Here is a 21,321-nt window from a genome sequence, read left to right on the forward strand (position 1 = left end):
TCCTTGGCAAGCTGCTAACCGGGGAGAGGGTGGCAGGCTTTGGCTGGGCGTGGGCAGCGCGGAAGGGCGGGGGCCGTGTGCCCACATTAGTAGGGCAGTCCTTTCCCTGAGCTGGCGGTGGCGCGGGAGTCCGTGCTCCTGCCGCTGGGTCTCTGCGCCTTTGCTTGAGACTTTACGGTAAGCCGCTCCTCCCGCGCCCCCGCCCCCAGCCCCGCGCGGCGATCCCCGGCGCCGACGCCAGGCGCTGGCCGTGGTGCTGATTCTGTCAGGCTCTGGCGGCGGTGGTGGCGGCAGTGGCCCCGCTCGCTCTGTCCGGCTGGACCCGGCTCTGCACCTCCCCAGCGCTCACGCCCCGCCGACCCTCGCGCCCTCCCGCCGCGGCCCCGGCCCGGGGCGCGGCTGCAACCAGCACCATGCGCCCGGCATCCCTGCTTCTCCTGCCCGCGCTGCTGGCGCTCCTGGCTCACGGTAAGGGACCCCGGCGTCCGGCGGCAGGACAGGGGCGGGAGCGGGGTCCTAGCGGTGGGAAAGGGGGACCCGGTGCCCGGCTCCACGCGTCCGGCTGCCCAGCCCAAGCATCGCGCCCCGCCGGCTGCGCTGCCCCCGGCGCCGGCCGAGCCGGGCGGGGCGCGGGCTTCGCGGGCGGGAAGCTGCCGCGGCTCCCGCCATCCGCGCCCGGCCGAGACCTCGCCTTTAATCATCTCCCCAGATCTAATGGGATTTCTCTGCTGCAATTCAACGCGCCACCCGCTCCCCACACACACGCGCTTGCCTGCGCGCTGCCTCGCCACACTCCGGGCGTCTAGGGGCGCCGGGGCGCGTGCCGGGGGGCGCGGGGCGGCGAGTCGGGACGGTCTGGCTGGCGGCTCGCGGTCCCGCCTCGCCTGCCGCCCGCCAAACTTCGCTCGACTTTGCCGCCGGTTCGGGGGCCTCTCACGTCCTCACTGCGGAGGGACGGAGCCAGATGGCGGCTAGACCCCGGGTTGGGACATCGCTCACCTCCGTCCGTCTTGGCGCTGCCACGCCAGAGCCGAAACCTAGAACACAATTCTGGGGAGAAACTCGCGGGGGCCCGGGCCCCCTATCCGGCTCCTCTCTGTGCTCTGGGCTGCAGCAGATGTGGTCCTGGGATAGAGACTCTGTCCTCCTCGAAGTCCTTTCCTTGTACACACACACCCCACACGCCTGAATCTCTGCCTCCCTCTGGGCCTGCCGTCCTGCCTGCCCCCTTCCACCCCATGGCGGCAGACTGGTAGAGGGAAGATAAGTCCCCCACCCAGCGGCCGCCAGCCTCCCCTCTCGGAGTCGGGTCCCCAACTTCATCGGTCTAGGGTCGAGGGAAGCTTGGCCATGCAGTGGGCAGCAAGGGAGTGCTGGGTAGAGGATGAGGGTTTTGTGCCCTGGAGAAGGAGGGTTTCTTCTGGACCTGCCGTCCCAGCTCAAACAAGCTTTCAATGAAGCTACTGACGCCCGGGTCCTGCTCTTGCTGCAGCCAGTGGCTCGTGGGGTCAGCGGCACCGCGCTGGGAGTTGGGACCTGCCCTCCCTTCCCGTATGGTTCAACGCTGATGTGGAGAGAGGAGAAGGTGGAGTTTCTAACCTCTGAGTTCAATCTTTCCAGGCCTGGTCAGAGGTCAGGGCAGAACCGCGGAGGCCAGACTGGGCCCCTGGATGTCAGTTTTCTTCTGTGGCCCCAGGGATGCAGAAGCCCCCTGTCTAAGCCTCTAGACTCGGACACAGCCCGTGTTCTCGCCCTGCCACCTGGCTGCCCGGGGCTCCTCCAGCAGCCCGGGGAACTTGGAACCGTGTGTTCATGTTGGGGTCGGGGGAAGAGCCCCACAAGCCCCACCCCTGCAACTGGGATGGGGAAGGAGTAGCCTGCATCTTGGCCCAGCATGCCCCTAGGAGTTCAGGACCGGTCTTGGTCTGACATCCTGTCGCTGGACAGCTCCCCCCGGGGCACAGAGCCTGTGTATGTCCCCTGGCATGGAGTCTGTGGGCTGCTGTGAGGGTTCATGGGTCTAAGTGAGTATAATCAGGTTCCTGCGTGTCTGGAGCAGCAGGTCCCAGTGTGTCTGAGCTCCAGAAGGTCTGAATGTTGAGTGAGGCGCAGCACCCAACGGGTGTGAGCCCACTAGTGTGCGGTGCAGGCTTGGCCAGAGAGCTCCCTGCAGGGCTGGAGTGAGACTGGGTATCCAGGAGGAAGGCCGGTGTGGCTGGGAGGCTGACAAGCCCCACCGGGAGTGTGAGTATGAGTGTTGGGAGGAATCTGCTCACTCTAAAGCTGCGAGTATGGGTGTCCCTAGCCAGTGTCCCTTCCTGATCCACTGGGATCTCTAGTGCCCGTGGGGCCGCTTGCCCAAGGAGTATGTGGGTAGGAGTCTGACTGTGGAAGAAGACCTTTATTTTCGCTCCCCAAGGGAGATGAGGAAGCGGCCCCTAACTACCAAAGCTGAGGGTGAGAGGGAGCTGGGTGGCCTGGGGGCCCCTCCCTCCTCCGCGGGGCTGCAGGGCCCAGTCACTGGGATACTGAGTGGTCCCACTGGGGAGCAGTGCCTTGTCTCGGGGCTCCTGGGCACCTCCGCTGTACGGAGGCGACCCTCAAGGAACAAAGGCCTCAGGCTGTGAACCTCTGCACCAGAGTCGAGTGTCCCTCAGCCTCCCAGCCTAGCGGCCTCCAGAGGAGGCCCTCCGAGCTTTGCTCTTAGGCGGGACGCAGCCCGCAGGATGCAGCCAGGCGCAGCCCAGAAGCCGCAGGAGGCCGGGTAGGCGGCGGCTGCGGAGGTAGGGCGCGATATCGCAGGGCTGGGGCCCAACCCTTCAGGCTCCATCCCCTGTCCCCTCCTGCAGCCTCCAGGGGCAACTGGCCTCAGGCCTGAGGGGTGCTGTGGGCCAACGGGTGTCCTCCCCACCTGTGGGCGGTTCCTGGGCGATCCTGCCACAGTGGGGGAAGGCGGCGGTGTGGGAGGGGCTGCGCGTGCCTGGGCCTGCTGTGTCAGTTTAATGATTTTTAATGAGCAATTACCTTTAGTCATTCTCCTAATTTCTGAATATCAATAAAGTTAATTAAACTCTGCGTGTGTGAATGTGGCCTGGGGAGATTGTGAAGGTGGAAGCAGCTGAGACTGGGGTGAGGTTGGGTCTCCCCAGGAGGAGGCTGCCTCCTTGGCTGTGTGACCTTGGACCTGCTGCTCCACCTCTCTGAGCTCCACTTGAGAGTGTGGTGGGAAGAGGGGGCTGGAGAGGGCAAGTCTGGGTTGCCCACTTTGCCAGGAACTGGGGAGTGGCGTCTGCAAGGCCAGGACTGGAGAAAGAAGGAGGGAAGGGGAAGGACAACTTGGCTTCCAGGAGCCCCAGTGCCGCAAGGGTTAACAAACCAGGGCTGCCTTAACCTAAAATGGTAATTGCTGCTTCCTGCAGACTCCTGGGTAGGTGCTGGATTCTACCAGCACGTTCCTGAGTCTGGGGGCTGCTACTGATACTAGATCCCACTCCCTGTCCCCTAGCCTGGCACTTCAGTGTCAGGAAGGGGTGCTGGGGTTCAAGGCCCCATGGGAAACAGCCTGGACTTCACTCAGAGCCCCAAAGGTTGGCCTGGCGGGCAGGAGGCCTCCCTGGGCTTCGGAGGAGACTGGAGGACCCAGAGACTGCCACATCCAGGAGGGGAAGTCTGAGTTGGCTTTTTGCCCCTCACAGGCTGAAGCTCATCAAGCTTGGCAGGCCCTGGCCGCCATCCCGGCCTCCTCAACAGAGTGGCAGCTTAAAATGCCTTGGGGACACCGTGGGGTGCTAATGGGGAGCAAGGAGACACAGGGGCTGGGCTTAATTAGGAACCGGACTTAATTAGAAACTGGGCTTCTGTTCCCTACCACCACCGCCACCTTGGCGGCCAGAATATGGGGGGCATATGAGAAGCCTGCCTCCTCAGCCCCTCCCTCCCGCCAGCCTCCTTCAGTCCTCCTTGTCCCCACCTCTCCTAGCCCCACCAGGCCCTGTCTGCCAGGCCGAGATAAGCTCAGGGATGCTGCGCCCCCATCTGGGCAGAGCTGTCAGGGCTCAGTACTCCACCTCCCCTTAAAAGAAGGAAGAGGGTGCAGAAAAGGGCCTATAGGCAGGGGCTACTGTAGTGAAGGAACCTCTCAGCCCAGATGGCTAAGAGCCCGGCTCCCATGTGGCCTCAGGCATGCCCCCACCCTCTCTGGGCCTCCACTTTCTGGAGCCTTCAATGTAAGGTTGCCAGGCCTGGGAGCTCTTCAGGGCCTCAGAGGTCTTGTCAAGTCCTGCAGATTTCTGGTCCCCAGCTTACTGAACCACTCTGGGAGAGGGGGAGCCGGGTTCTGTATGGAAGGGGCTTCCTGGGAGACAATGCTGCCAGTTGGGATGGGGGAAGCGGGCACTAGGAGGTCCCCAAGGCCAATTCCAACTGGAAGCAGCAACTCCAGGAAGCCGACTCACCCAGCCAGGCCAAAGGAGTTTCAGCTTCACTTCCCCAAACTAGCCAAGTTCGCAACAGCTTCTGGGCTTGTGTCATTCCTTCTGTCTGAAATTCTTTTCCCCTCCTGGGCCAACCTGGCTCTCTCTACCTCATGCTTCAAGTGTTAGCTTAGCTGGTACTTCCTGCAATCCTTCAGTGGGTATTTAAGGAACATCTACGGCATAGCTTCTCTGGGGAGGCTCACCTTACCCTCCAGCCTGGGTCAGGGGACCCTTCTGTGCTCCCACCCTCCCTTGGCTTCCCCTGTCAAGGTTCCCATCTTGCTGGGTCACCAGAGCCTAGTTGCTGACACTCCTCCCCAGCAGCAAGACTGAACTCACAGAAGAGGACACCCATCTGTTTCTCTCAGCCCCTGTGCCTTGGGGAAGCTCCAGAATTCCTATTTCGGAGACGCTGAGGGTCAGCTGCTTGGTTAGAAAGGCGAGGTGGGCCTGTGGCAGCTGGGACCGCATCTTGAAGCTGAGTTTGCGTAGCAAGCACACTATTTTTATATAGATTGTATGTTAGGATTTTTTTCCCTTTCCTAACAGTTGGGCAATTATCCCAACTGTAAATTATAGCCTTTACTTAGTTTTTCCCTTCTACAAATTAAGCTGTCATGCCATGAGGCTGAGGTGGCTTGGGGGTGGGGTGCTGATGGCCATTCTGAGTGGCTAAAGCCTCTCCCTAGTCACCCCGTAGTGCTAATGCTGCTTGTGTTCCCAGTGGCACAGAGCCCAGCACGGCAGACATTAAATACACGTTGAATAAATTAATGAGAGTTGCGCAGGTGGATATTGGGCAGAGGTGAGCCCAGAGCCCAGGCTTCCTAACTCCCTCCCACAACACCACCCTAAGCACCCACCCACCACCCCTGCTGCCTGAGAGGGTTGCCCTGTATGAAGTTAAAGACAGAGGCAAGCGAGGGACAATGCCATATCATCATAGCCCCTCATCCATCTCAGCTTCACACACCCTCACAGGGCTTGGAGAGACCAACATGAAACTGGGGGAGCTCTGAGCCTGCATGCCCTTCCATGGAGCGGAGGAGGCCTAAGAATCATCGAGGACCATAGCAATTCAGGTCCACAGACCCTAAACGATCAGGCCCTGGAGTTTATCCACCCACCATTCATTCAGTCATTCCACAAACATGTATTGAGGTATGAGGCCTGGCCCAGGACCCCCAGGGGCCTAGCCTTCACTGGTCAAGCCTTTCCTATCCCTTTTCTATTTAATACTCACAATAAGAGATTAGTTATCCCCACTTTACAGATGGGAAAACTGAGTTTTGGAGAGATTAAGTCATTTACCCTGGTGCTACACAGCCAATAAGTAATGAGGCTACCCCAAAGCGCCTGCCCATTTTACAAAACCTAGCTTCAGCCAGCACTGTGTCCACTCTACCTTCCAGTACAGGCAAATGGGGACCCAGCAGAGAATCACTACCCAAATAATAATAGCAGCAATGATAATAGCAAACATTTATTAGGTACCAAATATGTCCCAGGCACTGTACAAAGTGTTTTATATACATTAGCTCATTTTGTCCTCTTATCATCTCTGTGCGGTAGAAGCTATTATCTATCTGCCTTTTATAGAACAAGTTCCAATCCATGTTGTCACACAGACCCAGGACATCACCAGCCCCTAACTTTCTTCTAGCACATTTCTGGTGATGACAGTTGCTTCTCCGTTGATGTCTGTTCTCAGTCCTTACTGCTGCAGGTTAGGGACATTTTATCTTGCTCAGTCCTTTCTGGCAAAAGAATAAAACATCCTTTCCAACACTTAGAGGCCAGAAAAGAGCGTGGGGCTGGGAGTCAGGTGAATTGTGCTCCCTGAAGTCTTGGGCCAGAGGTCAGTGACCTTGGGCGACTCTTACTTTCCAAGGCTTTGGGGGTTGGTGAATGACAGGACCAGTCACTCCTGTCCTGGCATCCTGGGCTGCCCCACTCCACCCCCTTCAACCTTCTGTGAGGCCCAGCCCCCATGCAGGAGGGCCAGAGCAGGCTCCAGCTTCCTTCCACCTGCCTACCTGCCCTGCAGCTGCCAGCCCTGGGAAGGGAAGATCGATGCTGCAGCCTCAGGCAGAGTGTTGTTGGCCATTGATTGTTGAGATTTCTCGTGGGCTCCGGAGCAAACAAACCTGCCACTGCTCCAACAACAATCCACAAACCTGCCGTTTCTCCAACAACAATCTGGGTCTCCGGGTCTCTGGCTGCAATCTGCAGTCTTGCTGGCAGGCAGTCAGGCAGGAAGGGAGGGAGTGTGGTGGGAGGTCCTGGCTGGGTCTATCAGGAGCAAGGAGTTCTTCCGGGAGATGAGGAGGGACAAAGTGGACAATGGGAAGAGGGCAATGGGGAGATGGATGCTAGGGTGAATCCTAGACCCCATGCATGTCTTGTTTGGTCCAACATCTACAGTTTTGCTCAGCCATTTCTCCACTCCTGGAATGCTACCCTGCATCCTTCTGCTTATTTTATTTATCTTATCCCCCTTTTCCTCACCACCCAGCCCAGATGGCTCTCTCTGTCTTCCAAACACCCAGTGCTACTCATCCAGAATTTAGCCTGTCCATCCTTCATCCACTCATCCATTCTCCACTCAACAACCCTCTCTATTCAAGCCTACCAGGTGCTTTGATAGGCAGGAATACAACATAATCCCTGTCCGTAAGGCACCCAGTCTGGAGGGGAGCTCCCTTCTCTGGCTCTATTTTGTTTTTGTTTTTCTTTCTTTTTGAGACAGCGTCTTGCTCTATCGCCTGGGCTACAGTGCAGTGGTGTCATCACAGCTCACAGCAACCTCAAACTCCTGGGCTCAAGTGATCCTCTTGCTTCAGCCTCCAAAGTAGCTGGGACTACAGGCATGCACCACCGTGCACCACGTCCTGCTTATTTTTCTAGTTTTTTGTAGTGAAGGGGTTTTGCTCTTGCTCAGTCTGATCCCGAACTCCTGACCAATCAATCCTCCTGCCTGGGCCTCCCAAAGTGCTAGGATTACAGGTGTGAGCCACCACACCCAGCCCTCCCTTCATTTTTTTTTTTTTTTTTTTTTTTGAGACAGAGTCTCACTCTGTTGCCCAGGCTACAGTGAGTGCTGTGGCATCAGCCTAGCTCACAGCAACCTCAAACTCCTGGGCTCAGGCGATCCTCCTGCCTCAGCCTCCGAGTAGCTGGGACTACAGGCATGCGCCACCATGCCTGGCTAATTTTATATATATATATGTTAGTTGGCCAATTAATTTATTTCTATTTATAGTAGAGATAGGGTCTCGCTCTTGCTCAGGCTGGTTTCGAACTCCTGACCTCGAGCAATCTGCCCACCTTGGCCTCCCAGAGTGCTAGGATTACAGGCGTGAGCCACCGCACGCCCGGCCAGCCCTCCCTTCTTGATAAGCTCATCTATGACTACCTCTCCAACCAGACCAGCGACTCTGATTTTAACAGAATAAGATACAGATGAGATGCCAAACAGCACCCACATGATCCAATGACTCTGGCCTTCAGAAGGATAGGAGGAAACTCCTGGCCAGGGACTGTTCAGGGCCTCAGTTTCTCATTTGTAGCAAAAGGATTCACCTTTTGGGTCTATGAGGGCCTGGCAAGCCTCTAGGGTCCCTGGACCAGGCCATGACGGTGCCCACTCTCACAACTCTTCCCATGTCTGCTGGGTCTTGGTGTGCTCCTAACCCCCAACAAGGCAGGGCAGGTGCAGGGCACCTCCTGTCACCAAACCACATGTGCTGCAGATTCTAAACAGTAGGTTTCTCCCTTTCCCCCAATCCCCCTCCCTTGCCCTTTCTCCCTGCCCACCCCCTCCTGCCACACTGTCCTCAGGGGTCCAGTCAGCATCTTGACACCCTGGCATCAACCTCAGCATCTCCCCCAGTCCCCTACTCCTCCCCGCCTCCACAGGCTCCGCCCTCTACCCTCTGGCCCCTCCCTCTAGCTGGTGTTCCAGCTGCCTGGACAGAACTTGGGGGATGCTGTGAAAAGTGCCTGAACCGCTGAGCCCCCCCCCATGCTCATTTGCATGCTGTTTGCTAACTGCTTGTTAAAGGCACCGCAGCAGACCCTGCCCCCCCACTTCCAGCCCAGATCCCTCCTCCCTCCCCACAGCTTCTCCCGCCCTCCCTTCCAGCTCAGCAGCTGAGCACCAGCTCCTTTGTGCCCCTAGCAGCCACCTGCTGAGTGTCTGGCCTGAGTCCCACCAGCCAGCAGGTGCCTAAGGAGTCCCAGTGCCTGGGGGGGGGGGGAGGCTCAGGCAGTGTGGGGAGCCCAGTTGTGCCTCAGGGAGGAGGGGGCAGTCCCAAAGGAAGAACTTGATAAGAAGAGCTGGTCAGGAAGCCAGGCCCCCAGGGTTTACACCCAGTACTGGTTCTTTCTGGCTGGGTGAACTTGGGCAAGTTGTATGCCTCAGTTTCCTTGGGAATCTATGGTGCCTGTTCCTGTCCCACTTCTTTCAAGGAACAGCATCAGGATCAAAGGAAGTCACTGGGGAGGCTGAATTATTTGCCCCAGGAGCCCAGGCCTGGGCTCTTGCGGCAGGGTGGGGGCAAGCCCAGCAGTGCAGAGGGATGAAGGTGGGGTTCAGGACGCTTCTAAGGCTCTTCACCCTGGCTGTCTGCTCTGATGGACATTGTCTTAGATGTCATGTGGATCCAGCAAAGAGATGTGCTGGTGATTTGAAACATCTGGCCCAGCAGCTGGCAGGGCCCTGCTGTCTTGAGGCCCTATTTTCTGGCTGGTTAGAGGAAATGTGGGAGATGGAGTCACCTTTTGTGGACTGAAGAGCCCCTGACATCTCCAGGCAAAGATGTGAAGGCGAGATCAAACAAGGCACACAGGAGAGGTCGTCCATGCATTTCCTTACCCAGAATCCCCTTCCCCCACTGCCTACCTATGTCCAGGTAGAGCCCTACTCCTGCCCCACCGACCAGGTCAGGTCCTATCTCTCCCATGCACCCTGCTGCTGCCTGTTGCTCAGGCTGGGGTGATGCTCCTGAGGCCCAGCCACTGGGTGGTGCCCTAACTCTGGTCTGTGCTATGCCTGGAACCCTGATGCCACCTCTGGTGCCCCCTGGGCCTTCCCCACCCTGGGCCTCAGGAAGGGGAAAGTGGAGGAGGCAGGGGAGGAGGACTTAGTATTGTCTACTCAAGGTGTCCACACACCCAGCTTGGTGGGGTCCTTGGAGGTCAAAGCAAGGTTGAGGCAAAGGAGAGGCCTGAGGGGTTGGGGACCATGCAGCTGGGCCCATCTGGAGAAGAAGCAGCCCAAGATGTGCAGGTAGCTGTGCCCATGTGCATCTCTGCCTGTCCATGGTGTCTATGTCCCTATGTCCCTGCACATCTGTACCCTCTGTCCCTGCATCCTGGGGCTGTGGTCTAGGTGTAGGCACAGGAGGCCCCAGCTCAGGCTGGTCTCCCCTCCCTGCAGCCCACTCCACTCTCTTCTTCCCTAATCTTGGGCTCCACTGACCCCTCAAGGAGACTCATAGCTGGAGCTGCTGCTGCTATTTTTAGCAGCTCTGTACCCCTCCCCTCCCCCACTCAGGCTTACTTGGGAAGTGAAGGAACAGGCCACTCGTGGGGAGCCTCGGGAGCTGGAGTGCTGGGCAGGTGAGGCTCCCTCCCCTCCATCCTGCAGGCTTTCGAGGCAAGGGAAGCCTGGGGTAGTCCACAGGTGCAGGGCCCACACCTTGGGGCAGGTTAAGCTCCATCCTGCCTGCCTGGGGTTGGAAGAAGGTCCCAGGCTGCCCTCCCTCTGCCCTGTTGCCACTCCTGCCAACCTCACCAAGTCCCTAAGCAGGCCTCCAGTGACTCCTCCCTAGGCCATTAGGAAATAGGGTCTCCCCTGTAGAAGCTGGGAGAGGCAGAGAGGGGCTCAAAGCGTCAGGGCGTGGAGAGGACAGAGGCTGGATGAGGTTACCCACCCAGGCACCGCTGGACCTGCCCTTGCACTTCCCGGAGGGGTTTCAGGCCCCTGCTGCAGCTCAGCTCTGCAGCTCATTCTCCTCCGGACACCCCCATGGCTGCCCCCCAGCTGCCCCGGAAACTGGCACCAGCTGGGAGGGGGTAGCATAGGGCAGTTCAAGGGGCTGGAACTGAGGGACCAAGGAGGGAGACAGCCCTGGCCTCTGGGCTCAGGCTGGCTTTGCTTTCAGAGGTCTTTCATTCCTGCCTCTGTCTCTTGAGCTCAGCAGGGCAGGAATGCCCCAGGGTCTATCTCCCATGCAGAGCTAGCCCACCCCCCAACAGGTCATGTCAGCTCTCTTGACCCCATTTCTTTGCCTTTGGGTGGGGAGGATTAATCAGCTGGGGTAGGTGAAGGGGCAGCACAGAGTCTGGCACATGCAGGTGCCCCGAAATGTGAGAGCTCTCTCTGAGTCCTCTTCTCACACCTCCATCCCCCACTCCCACCTGCTGCCCCCCTCACATACATGCACACAAATATGCTCGCACACCCACATGCATACACATGCACACATACACACACAAACATACACACACACAGCCTGGCCCTCCAGATTCTCAGCAGATGGAGACGAGGAGATGGGCTCCAATGCACACAGAAGGAAAATGGCAATTCAACAGAGCACAGTCCCCCATCCTGCCAAGTCCCTTCCCACCTGGAGGTTCCATCAGCCTCCGGGTTTGAGCACCGACAATAGAGAAGCCATGACTCTGTCCTACCCACCCAAAGACCCTCTAAAAAGTCAGGAGCCAAGTACTGTATGAAAAAACAGACAGGCCCAGAGAGGGCAGGACAAGCTCAAGGTCACAGAGCCTGTCAGGCCTCCACACAGGAACCAGGTTTCTGAGAAGGCCTCACCAGGCTCCTCAGCTTCCACAGCTAAGAACAGACACCCTAGAGACCTCCAGGGTGGGAAGTGGCCAGAGCCTTCCTAAGCACCAAGGTAGCCTAGGGGTCTGGGCTCAGGGCCCTTCCATCCCCTGCTAAGCTCCCCAGTTCAGCTTCTCCCAGATGCAGCAGACAAAAGCAGCCACAGGGCAAAGGTCACAAGGTCAGGGAGGTGACTTTGGCCCTGGGGCACAGAATAAGCCCCTTCATCTGACCCAAAGACCACAGAATCTTGGGGCTACCAGGCTGGTGATTCAGCTCAGAAGTGAACACAGGTGCTGGGAACAGCCTCAATGGTGTTGGCTTTTGAACCTCTGGGTGGGTGGGGGGTCTGGGGCCAAGAAGGTACCAGCTCTCAGGCCCTGGCACTTTATAGCCCCATCTTTCGGGGCTCCATGGCTAAGAGGGACTGTCCTTGGTGGGTATCTGGAGCCACGCAGGGGAGAGAAGTATGCGGGGAACGGCTGTTCCTCCCCGGATCAACCCTCGTCCTGAGCTGGCCCTGGTCTGGCTCCAGGGAGAATGCAGTTCGTGCCTCCGCAGCCTTCCTCGTCCTTGCTGACATTTCCAAGGTTTTCCATTCCGAGAAATATGGGCTCTGCTGCTGACATGGTGGTGGTGGAGGTGGCTGGCACTGGGGGAGGACTGTGCCCTCAGCACCCAGCTCAGGGCCACGTTCCTTGTCCCACCCACTCCACACCTCCACCTTGGGACCAGGGGGTAGCTCCTCGTTCCTCTGCCTCCTCCCTAACATAGCAGGCAGGTGAAGGGGCCCGGGGGTAGCAGATGGACAGAAGGAGCTGCTGGACAAAGCCCCCTCCAGGGAGGGAAGGAAGCCCAGCACGCACCCCCATCCCTACCTAGACCCCTGCCCTGGCCACGCACCTGGGAGTTGGTGCAATCAGGGTGAGGTACAGCAGACTGATTAGTTGTCAGACTGGCAAGGTGGGTGACATGGGGGGGGCCCTGCTGCTCCTCCCATTCCTTCCAGCCCACCCCCGGGGGCTGGAATCAGCTCTCCTGCGCCTGCCTCCAAAGTCAGTTCCTTTCTCCTCTCCCCTAACGCCCACTCAGGCCTCTGGCTCCTGTCCCACCGGCCCAGTCCCAGGAACTGTGAGCAGGCAGGGCTAGGGCCCCCAGGGCCCCAGGGCCAGCAGGCAGACAGGAGGGGGGGGACACAGGGCTGCAGGGGAAGGTGTAGAGCACCGCAGGTGACGCTGTAGCAGAAGCCTCATTAATCACCTCTCCAGCCCCCAGCTCTGCAGTGGCGAGACCATATTAGATTTTAAATTGGAAAGCAGAGGACGTAGCAGTTAGCCAGGAGCTCCCTCTACCCTGTGCCCCTGGTCACAGCCTCAAGGGAGAGAGACTCCAGTGGGGCAAAGAGGACTGGCCTGGACTGGCGTCTCTCCTCCCCCACCTACCCAGATCCAGAAGGGCTGTCCAGGACAGAGGCCCTGTAAAGGGTCACGTTGGCGTCCAAGAAGGGCAAAGTGAAAAGGAGGGGGGATAGCAGACACCTGGGGAGAAGTGTATCCCTTCTTTGGAGAGTACGGCCTTCCTGGGCTTGAGGACTGTGTGAAGCCAGGTTCCAGGGTGTGGTGTCCATGGGCAAGGACATATGGTGGTGACTTGTGGCCCATGCATGTGTTTGGACACACATGCACACACACACACACACACACACACATGCTTCCAAGAAGCAGCAACTAATGTAGTGGAAATTTTGATCCCAGGCTTTGGAACAGACAGACCCAGTGCAACCCTTTACTGGCCACCCTCTCTCTGTATGAACTAGGATGATTCACTTTGCCCCTCAGTCTCATATGTAAAGTGTAAAATATTGATTCCAAGCACAACAGGCTGCCACTGTGGGTGGAAGACAGCTCTTTAGGAAGTACATGCCTGGCCCATAGGGGGCTGCTCAGTAAATGCCTGCCCCAAGGCCAGGCAGCTGCTCTGGGACTGTCCCAGGAGCCCTGGGGTAGTAGCCAGGCCAACCACCCTGCCCTCTGTGCTGCTGACTGGGCAGAGAGGCTGGGGCAAGTGATTAGGGCGCAGCAGGCATTCCCATGGAGCATCCACACACCCTGGCCCCATCCTGGGCCAAGTCACTTAAGGGCAAATCACATGAGGCTAAGTGTTCCTGGCTGTCCTCCACCCATAAAGTCCCTCACACTGGCTCTGCCTGAGCTTCCAAAATTGCCCATCAAACACTCAACCCTCAGAACACCAGTGCTGCGCCAAGGTTGGGAAGCAAACAACATCATCGGTGGGTGACAGTCATCATCCCTCCCTGCCCAACCTCAGGCCCCAAAAGAGGGGAGCAGACACCCCATCTTAACTCTTTTCCAGGGTTAACTCTTTTCCATCTTAACCTCCTGAGAGGTGGGGAATCCTTGGGGGTTGAGAGGTCGGGTTATGGAGCTGCACTTTTCATGATGGTAGCCCCTGACCACATGTGGCTATTCAAATGCAAACTCTTTGACCTGAAATAAAATTTCAAATTCAGTGCCTCATTCTCACTATCCTCATTTCGAGTGTTTAATAGCCACGTGTGGCTACTGGCTACCATTTTTGGACACGCAGAATAAAGAGCATTTCCATCATCACCAAATGTTCTATGAGACAGCGCCGCTCTAGGGCTATTTGAATCTGACACATCCAAACTGGTAAACTTGGGGAGTGCACTTCCCTGGGTGCTAGTTTCCTCGTCTATAGAATGGGATAGTAAAAGTTCACATCTCATAGAGTTTTTGTGGGGATTGAGTTGATTCTGATGAAGCACTTAGAATGTTGCCAGGGGCTGGGCGTGGTGGCTCCTGCTTGTAATCCTAGTACTGTGGGAGGCTGAGGCGGGAGGATCACTTGAGGCCAGGAGTTAGAGACCAACCTGGGTAATATAGTGAGAGACCCCATCTCTCCAAAAAATTTTAAAATTAGCCAGTCGTGGTGGCATGTACCTGTAGTCCCAGCTACTCAAGAGACTGAGGCAGGAGGATTCCTTGAGCCCAGGAGTTTGAGGCTGCAGTGAGCTATGATGACGCCACTGCACTCCAGCCTGGGCAACAGAGTGAGACCCTATCTCAGAAAAAAAAAGAAAAAAATGGTTGCTGGGCATGTAGTAAATGCTCAGTAAACAGTAGTGTTCAATATTTTTATTCACAGAGCCCTTCATGGTTCACTGGATCTTGGAATGTGAGAACTGGCAGGGCCCGTAGATACTTTCTCCACTTTACTGGTGGGAATATGGAAGCTCAGGTTGAGGAAATGACTTACGCAGAGGGACCCGGCCTGTTACAGGCGGGACCAGGATGGGGTGGCCCAGCTCCTGGTCGGTGCCCACTACCTCCACCCGTGCTCCCTCCATCTGGCAATAAGACCCCAACCTTGAAGATGCTGAAGTCCAGGGTTACCCCCACCCCTCCCCAAGATAGCTCAGGGGGCAGTGAGCTCTCCGTCCTTGGAGATATGCATGCCTACCGATGGCAGACAGCCCCAGAAGCAACAGTGAGTTCACTCTTCAAAGCAACTGGGCCAGATGCCTTCTGAACTCTAACATCCTGAGTCCCAGCCCTGCCCCAGGTTTTCTGTGTGAAAACCCTCTGGACTCAGTTTCCTCCTGAGTAAATGAGGGAGGGATGAGATGCTCACCAAGGCCACAAGGGCTCAGATTCCGGGAACCAGCCACCGCCTCGCCTGGAGCCTAGCCAAGAGGAGGGGCCCCCGTTCACATTTGCAATCTAAATTTTACTGGACTGCCGAGGGTGGCCAGGAAAGAGAGGGTGGTGAGAGTGTATGATGGAGACGGTCCGTGGCAGGGGAAGAGAGGGCAGTCTGGGGTGGGGGACCCACCAGCGTGTGCCAGCAGACACTCCCCATCAACTGCCAGCTGGGGCTGTGCTGGGGCACTGCCAAGGGCTGGCTGCCCATCTTCTCCCTGCAGGACACACCTCTGCCCACCCCTGCTGGCCAAGAGCCAGGCATGTTGGGGAGCAGGATGCCTTCTGAGTGTGCAGGAGGCAGAATATGCGCTTGGAAACTGTGTCCCCTGAGCCCACCTTTCACTGTGCCTAGTACCAGGGGTCAGTATTTGTGGGCAGAGAAATGGGGAGAGAGATGCCTAATGCTGGGAGCTCTCCCAGGGACACAGCCATCGTGTGCTGGGGGCCCATCAGGAAGTGCCCCCAGGAGGTCAAGAGGAGGACCAGGCCACCCCAGATGGCTCCCCAGAGGGGGGACAGGACCTGAACCTTGAGGGATGGGATAAGGAGGGTTCATGGAGACAAAGGAGTAGAGAAGCCGCAGCAAGAGGGTGGAATCACGTGAGCAAATGGGGCAAAAATGGGGAAGGCACCTGCTCTGGCAATGAGAAGGTCCCTTTGAGTATATCTCTGTGCCCACCCCAACAACTGCCGCTCAGGACACCACCAGGACTTCGTTCCCCATCAGCACAAGCTGCAGGGCTCTGGGAACCCAGGGTGGTGGGGAGACAGGAGGCCCCAGGCCTGACAGCTGAAAGCGATTGGGAGCAGTGGACGGAGCCAAGCGGTGGAGCCGCCCAGTGTTGGGTTCTAGTCCCAGGCTCTGCCACTCATTAGCTGTGTGGTCTTGGAGAAGTTGTGCAACCACTCTGGACTCTGATGTCATCGTTTCCTGGGATAATGACCCAAACTTCCCGGAATGAGGGAAGGATGGGGAATCACGCGTGGGGGCGCATGTTAGCACACAGTGAGCACTGAGTAAGCGAATGGCAGCTGTGACCAGCCCCCGCCGCCTGGCTCTAGACCACAGGAGACAGAATGTGTCCATGTCCATTCTGGCTCTGCCATAGCTTCTGGGTGACCTTGGAAGAACCGTACACCAGCTCTGGGCCTCAGTTTCCCCACCTGTTTATGGGGGGTATGTTGCCTTCCCTGGCAGTACCAGTAAGTTGGGCAGCAGCAAACCTACCTCAAAGGCTGGTTATGTGGGGCTAATTATTTCAGTAGCACAGGGAATCAGAAGCTTCTAGAACTGGGCCTCAGACCTCAAGGGCTCTATGTGGCCCTGCCAGCCTCTAGCTGGGTGCCTCAGTACAGGGACAGGGATGGGCCCAGTGGAACTGTCACTGTGGAGACCAGACTCTGGCTCTGGGGGGCCCGGGCACTCCCAGCTCCCTTGGGTTCTGGGATAATAGGGGTCTGCAGGGACCCAGCCCTCACTAATCCCCTATTAAAACTTGAAAGGGGCCAGGGAACCTCCAGAATAAACTCATTAACTTTTATGGGATAATAAATGGATCCCATTAAATTCTCATTCTCCCAGTGCTGGGCCAGCTTAACCTCAGGAACCCAGAGGAGTGGGCTCCTGGCCCGCTGTATCCCTCCAGCTCCCCCTGTACCCACGTGCTGTCACCCCCCTCCCCCCACGCTGAGAGTTGGTGCTGCCTTGAGATGGGGATCAGGCCCAAACACACCCCAGAACTTTGGGGCCCCTCCCTCTACTGGTCCCTGTGCCCAACTCCCTGGAGGGAGAATGCCTGGCACCTCCTCAGGGCCTGCAAGAGTGACAGGCAGCCCCACCCACCTGTGCAGCGATGGCGGATGGGTTGGGTGACAGCTTTCGTCTGTCAGTAGATGAATCCTCCCTAAATCCAGTATGTCTTCACTCCACAGGTGAGAGAGAGACAGGCTCAAAGGGGCAGCCCCCTGCCCAGGTCACACACGTGGTGGGCATAGATTTGGGATTGGAATCCAAGCTTTGTGGCTGAATGATACAGAAACAATAGCACTGAGGGGACAGGCCAGCTGGTCCAGAGGTGCCACCATTGCCTGGTACAGCAGGGGCACTGCATAATGACTCCAGCTCAACTGCACACCAGCACTGTGACCCTGGGCAGATCCCTGGGCCTCACTGAGCCTCAATTTCCCCATCTATACGCGGGGACCGGAACACCTATCTGGCTGGACGCTAGAAGAAGAGGCCCCGTCCTCACGGCTTCCTCCAAACACAGGCCGGGCCCCGCCCCCATCTATCCAGATCTGGCGGGGGTGGGGCACGTGGGCCCTCTTCTCTGCCTTCACCCCGCTGGGCCCTGGCAAGGGGGAAGGGCAGGCGGCCGTCCCTGGGAGTCCCAGGCTGGGGCTGGGGGGAGGGGCCTCCAATCCCAAGAGGGGCCACAGGGGGGCGGCGCAGGCCAGGAGGCGGGAGCGGGAGCGAATCCACCGGGGAGGCATGCTGAATGGCTCATTAGTGCCGATGAAAGCCTTTTTTCATTTCGTCTAAATACTTTAAACAGGGCTCCCTCCGATGTCTATTTGCATAGCTTAAGAGCTAATGCGGGGGGAGGGCCCGGGCGGCGGCGGGGCCACGCCGGGGCTGGGGGCTGCGGGGAAGCTCCCGGGCCGCCTCCGCCGAGGGGCTGGCGGAGGGGGGAGGGGTGGGGTGGTCCCAGCCCTGCGGGAGGGGAGGGGAGGGGAGGGGAGGGGAGGGGAGGGGAGGGGAGGGCGGCTCAGCACGGAGAACCTCGCGGTGTTCTGGCGCCGCGCCTGTGTCCCCCACGGACTTGCAGGGCCTTGAAGGTGGCCGCCCTGTGTATGCATAGTACCGTGTTAGCCTTGTTTTATGGATGAGGACTCTGACGTCCTCAGGGTCACACACACTGCCACCCAACCGGGATAGGCCCCCCAAAGAAGAGACCCACACACACCAGCCCCTCCTGCCCTCTGGGCCTGCCTGAGCGTGGCCCTGACAGGGGCTGTTGCTCCCTCAGCCTCAGGACGCTGCTATTGAGCCTCAGGATTCCCACAAAACCCCTCCTAAGTGGCCTCTTTACAGCTGACTAGGCCAAGGCTCTGAAAGGCCGCTTGGTGGGGGGGCTTGTGTACATGACTTTTAAGTGGTAGAACTGACACTTGAACCCAGCCCTGTGTGACTCAGTGCCCTTGCCCTGTGGAGAGTGCTGCTGGGTCCCCGGTTGGGGTTGCAGGCTCATGCCTGGGCTTCTGGCAGGGCGTGGGGCTCCCTGGATGCCAGCCAGAAGGCTTCTCCAGGGCCTGGTTCAGCTCAGGCTCAACCCAAGGCCTGGTGCCAAAAGGTCTGGCCTCAGCTCCACTTCCAACCGCATGAGACCTTGGACGAGTCCATTCCTCTCTCTGGGCCTCAGTTTCCTCAACTGGCTAGAGTGTTCTCTGCTGAGTAGCTCCAGTCTCTGCCACGAGGCAGGCTGGTGTCTAGAAAGACTTTAGGCTTTGAAGCCAGATCAACATAGGTTTAAATTCCAGCTCCTCCACTGTGAGACTGGGCAAGTCCTCATCTCACCCTGCTAGACTTCAGGTTGTTTGTAAAGTAGGAATTAGATTCCCACCTCACAGAGTCACAATGTCAGATCATACAGAAGGGCCTGACACGGGTGCCTGATTAGGTGTCTGGGCCCAGCCCCTGACTTTCTCCTGCTGTCCTGTCCCTGTGTCACACTCTCCCCCTTTGCCAGTCCTTGCACCCCTGAACTAACTCAGTCAGCCCAGGCAGAGAGACGCTCCATCTCCTGGGAACCTAAGGGGCAGGTCCCAGAGCCTCAGGCCTCCAACAGAATCAACCAGGGTGTCTGGATATGCCCCTTCCCCAGAAATGGCTTGTCTCCTAGAGATTATCTTACCCTGTCTGCCAGTGGGGAGCACCCTCTGGGACCAAGTGTCAGCTGATTTTGGAATCAATTTGTTCGTTTGATATGCTATCTCGATCCCATTTAACCAAGTGCTCGGTCCCCCCAGATAACACAATCAGTGCAATCGACAGTGACGGGAGGTGCCCATTAGCTCTGCTCCATTGCCCAGCACCCACCTGGCAGCCAGGCGGAAGACGTGTGCCCTCTGTGGTCATTTCCCAAGTCAGAGGCTCTCTGGTGCTCTCCCTCTGCCAGTGAAGAGTCCCACAGGTACCCAACCTAAGAGCCAAGGGCCACATCTCTTGTTGGGCAATCTTGGAAGGGGACTCATGAGCAATGCCCATCTCCAGGGGACTCCAGTATGTGTGAAGAGAAAGTCTCCTCTTCCTCATGCCATGCTACGATCAGTCTCAGCTCGCCTGGCAAAGGCTGTGTGACATCTGGGGGGTGGGCAAAGTGAGTAGCCCAGTCCGGGCATGTCACAAGCACTGTCTGGCCCCTCCGTTGCTGATTCAGATGAAAGACACAGGGCACTGGTGGACCATCTGCTCTGGGGGTATGGGCCTGGCTGGGCATCTAGTTTGGACACTGTGTTGTCAGCGTCTGGCACGAAATGCCAGAGCACAGATGGGCTGCTCCAGTGGGCATCTCAGGAGATAGCAGTTGGTCCCGGTTTCTCAGGGCTTTGGGATACCAAGGCCCCTCTGACCCAGAGGAATGGAAAGCCCTCCAACCTGTACCTGCCTCCCGCACCCCAATTTCCTCCCTCCTCCCATTTGTCTAACACATCAGAGATGCTGTGGTCTCCTGAACAGAACGTAGGCCATCTGCCGCTTCCTCACGCCTGCCAATCCATGGGGTGGGTGTGAGCCTGTGGAATGACAGCCCCACCACCAGACGTGCGGAGGAAGCGACCTTCTCCTTGCAAACTCTGTTATCTCGCCCTGGCTATGTTTCCCTTCAAGTCCTCATGCAGCCATTTTGAGAGCTGTAAGGATCTCAAAATATCCTCTCAGCCTTCTCAGAGCTGGCAAAACTGTGTATGAGCTGAATCTGGAGCCAGCATCCATTAACCTTTTCTTGGTGGTTAAAGATCTGGGGAGCCTAGGTGGCCACAAGCAGAAATATGCATCATATCTCCAGCTATGTGGTTGAATAAGTGAACATAATCAATAGCACAGCAGTCTGTACCCAGAGATAACAAATAATTTCCATTTTCCATAGCCTAGCTAATTGATTAGTACTGGCTGCCTGGATAACTGTGTTGAGAAGGATTCTGAAGTCTCATATGGCTTTAGCAAGAAATAACCAAAATTGATTAGCAATGTCTGCCATGAATTGGAAGGTAGGTGGGTAGCATGCCAGATGTCCAATTTTAGACCCTATTTTAGACCCTGCCCTAGATGGAACCTGACCAGTATCACAAGAAAGAAAAAAGGAACTCAGAGGAAAATATCAAATAGGGAAGAGAAGTAATATTATCTCAGTCAATCCTAAAAAAAAGAAATCTAATTTTACAGATGAGAAAAACCAAGGTTTGTAGAGTTTAGATTATTAGCCTGAGGTCACATAGCCCCAGAGTGATGGATCTGGGAAATTTTTTTTTTTTTTTTTTTTTTTTTTTGAGAAGGGGGTCTCACTCTGTCACCTAGGCTGGAGTGCAGTGGCACAATCGTAGCTCACTGCAGCCTCAAACTCATGGGCTCAAGGGTCCTCCCACATCAGCCTTCGGAGTAGCTAGGACTATAGGCACACACCACCATGCCTGGCTAATTGGTTTTGTTGTTTTTTTTTTTAACATTTTTTTTTTTTTTTTTTTTTTGAGACAGAGTCTCGCTTTGTTGCCCAGGCTAGAGTGAGTGCCGTGGCGTCAGCCTAGCTCACAGCAACCTCAAACTCCTGGGCTCGAGCGATCCTTCTGTCTCAGCCTCCCGAGTAGCTGGGACTACAGGCATGCGCCACCATGCCCGGCTAATTTTTTATATATATATCAGTTGGCCAATTAGTTTCTTTCTATTTATAGTAGAGACGGGGTCTCGCTCTTGCTCAGGCTGGTTTTGAACTCCTGACCTTGAGCAATCCGCCCGCCTCGGCCTCCCAGAGAGCTAGGATTACAGGCGTGAGCCACCGCGCCCGGCCTGGTTTTTAAATTTTCTCTAGAGGCAGGGCTCTTGCTATGTTGCCCAGGCTAGTTTTGAACTCCTGGCCTCAAGCTATCCTCCTACCTCAGCCTCCCAAGGTTTTGGCATTATAGGTATGAGCTACCGTGCCCAGCCAGATCTGGGATTTGAAGCCCCATCTGCCTAGCTCCAGAGCTTAGCTCTTCCCACTCT

The 21,321-nt window shown here is 57.1% G+C and overlaps 1 protein-coding gene across 3 annotated transcripts in view; it reads left to right on the forward strand.

Moving 5' to 3' along the window:
- Positions 1-250: 250 nt before the first annotated feature.
- The window catches only part of SEZ6 (seizure related 6 homolog), a 44,755-nt gene continuing 23,684 nt past the window's right edge, over positions 251-21,321 (forward strand). For 2 of the 3 annotated variants that reach the window (XM_012740718.2, XM_012740719.2), the window contains exon 1: positions 251-468. In XM_012740718.2, the coding sequence (XP_012596172.1) occupies positions 414-468 (55 nt within the window). In that variant the 5' untranslated portion in view covers positions 251-413. The remainder of the gene's footprint in view (positions 469-21,321) is intronic. The other variant, XM_012740717.2, reaches the window with a different exon arrangement.

Source organism: Microcebus murinus, chromosome 18 (genome assembly GCF_040939455.1).
Source record: "Microcebus murinus isolate Inina chromosome 18, M.murinus_Inina_mat1.0, whole genome shotgun sequence".
Lineage (NCBI taxonomy): Eukaryota > Metazoa > Chordata > Mammalia > Primates > Cheirogaleidae > Microcebus > Microcebus murinus.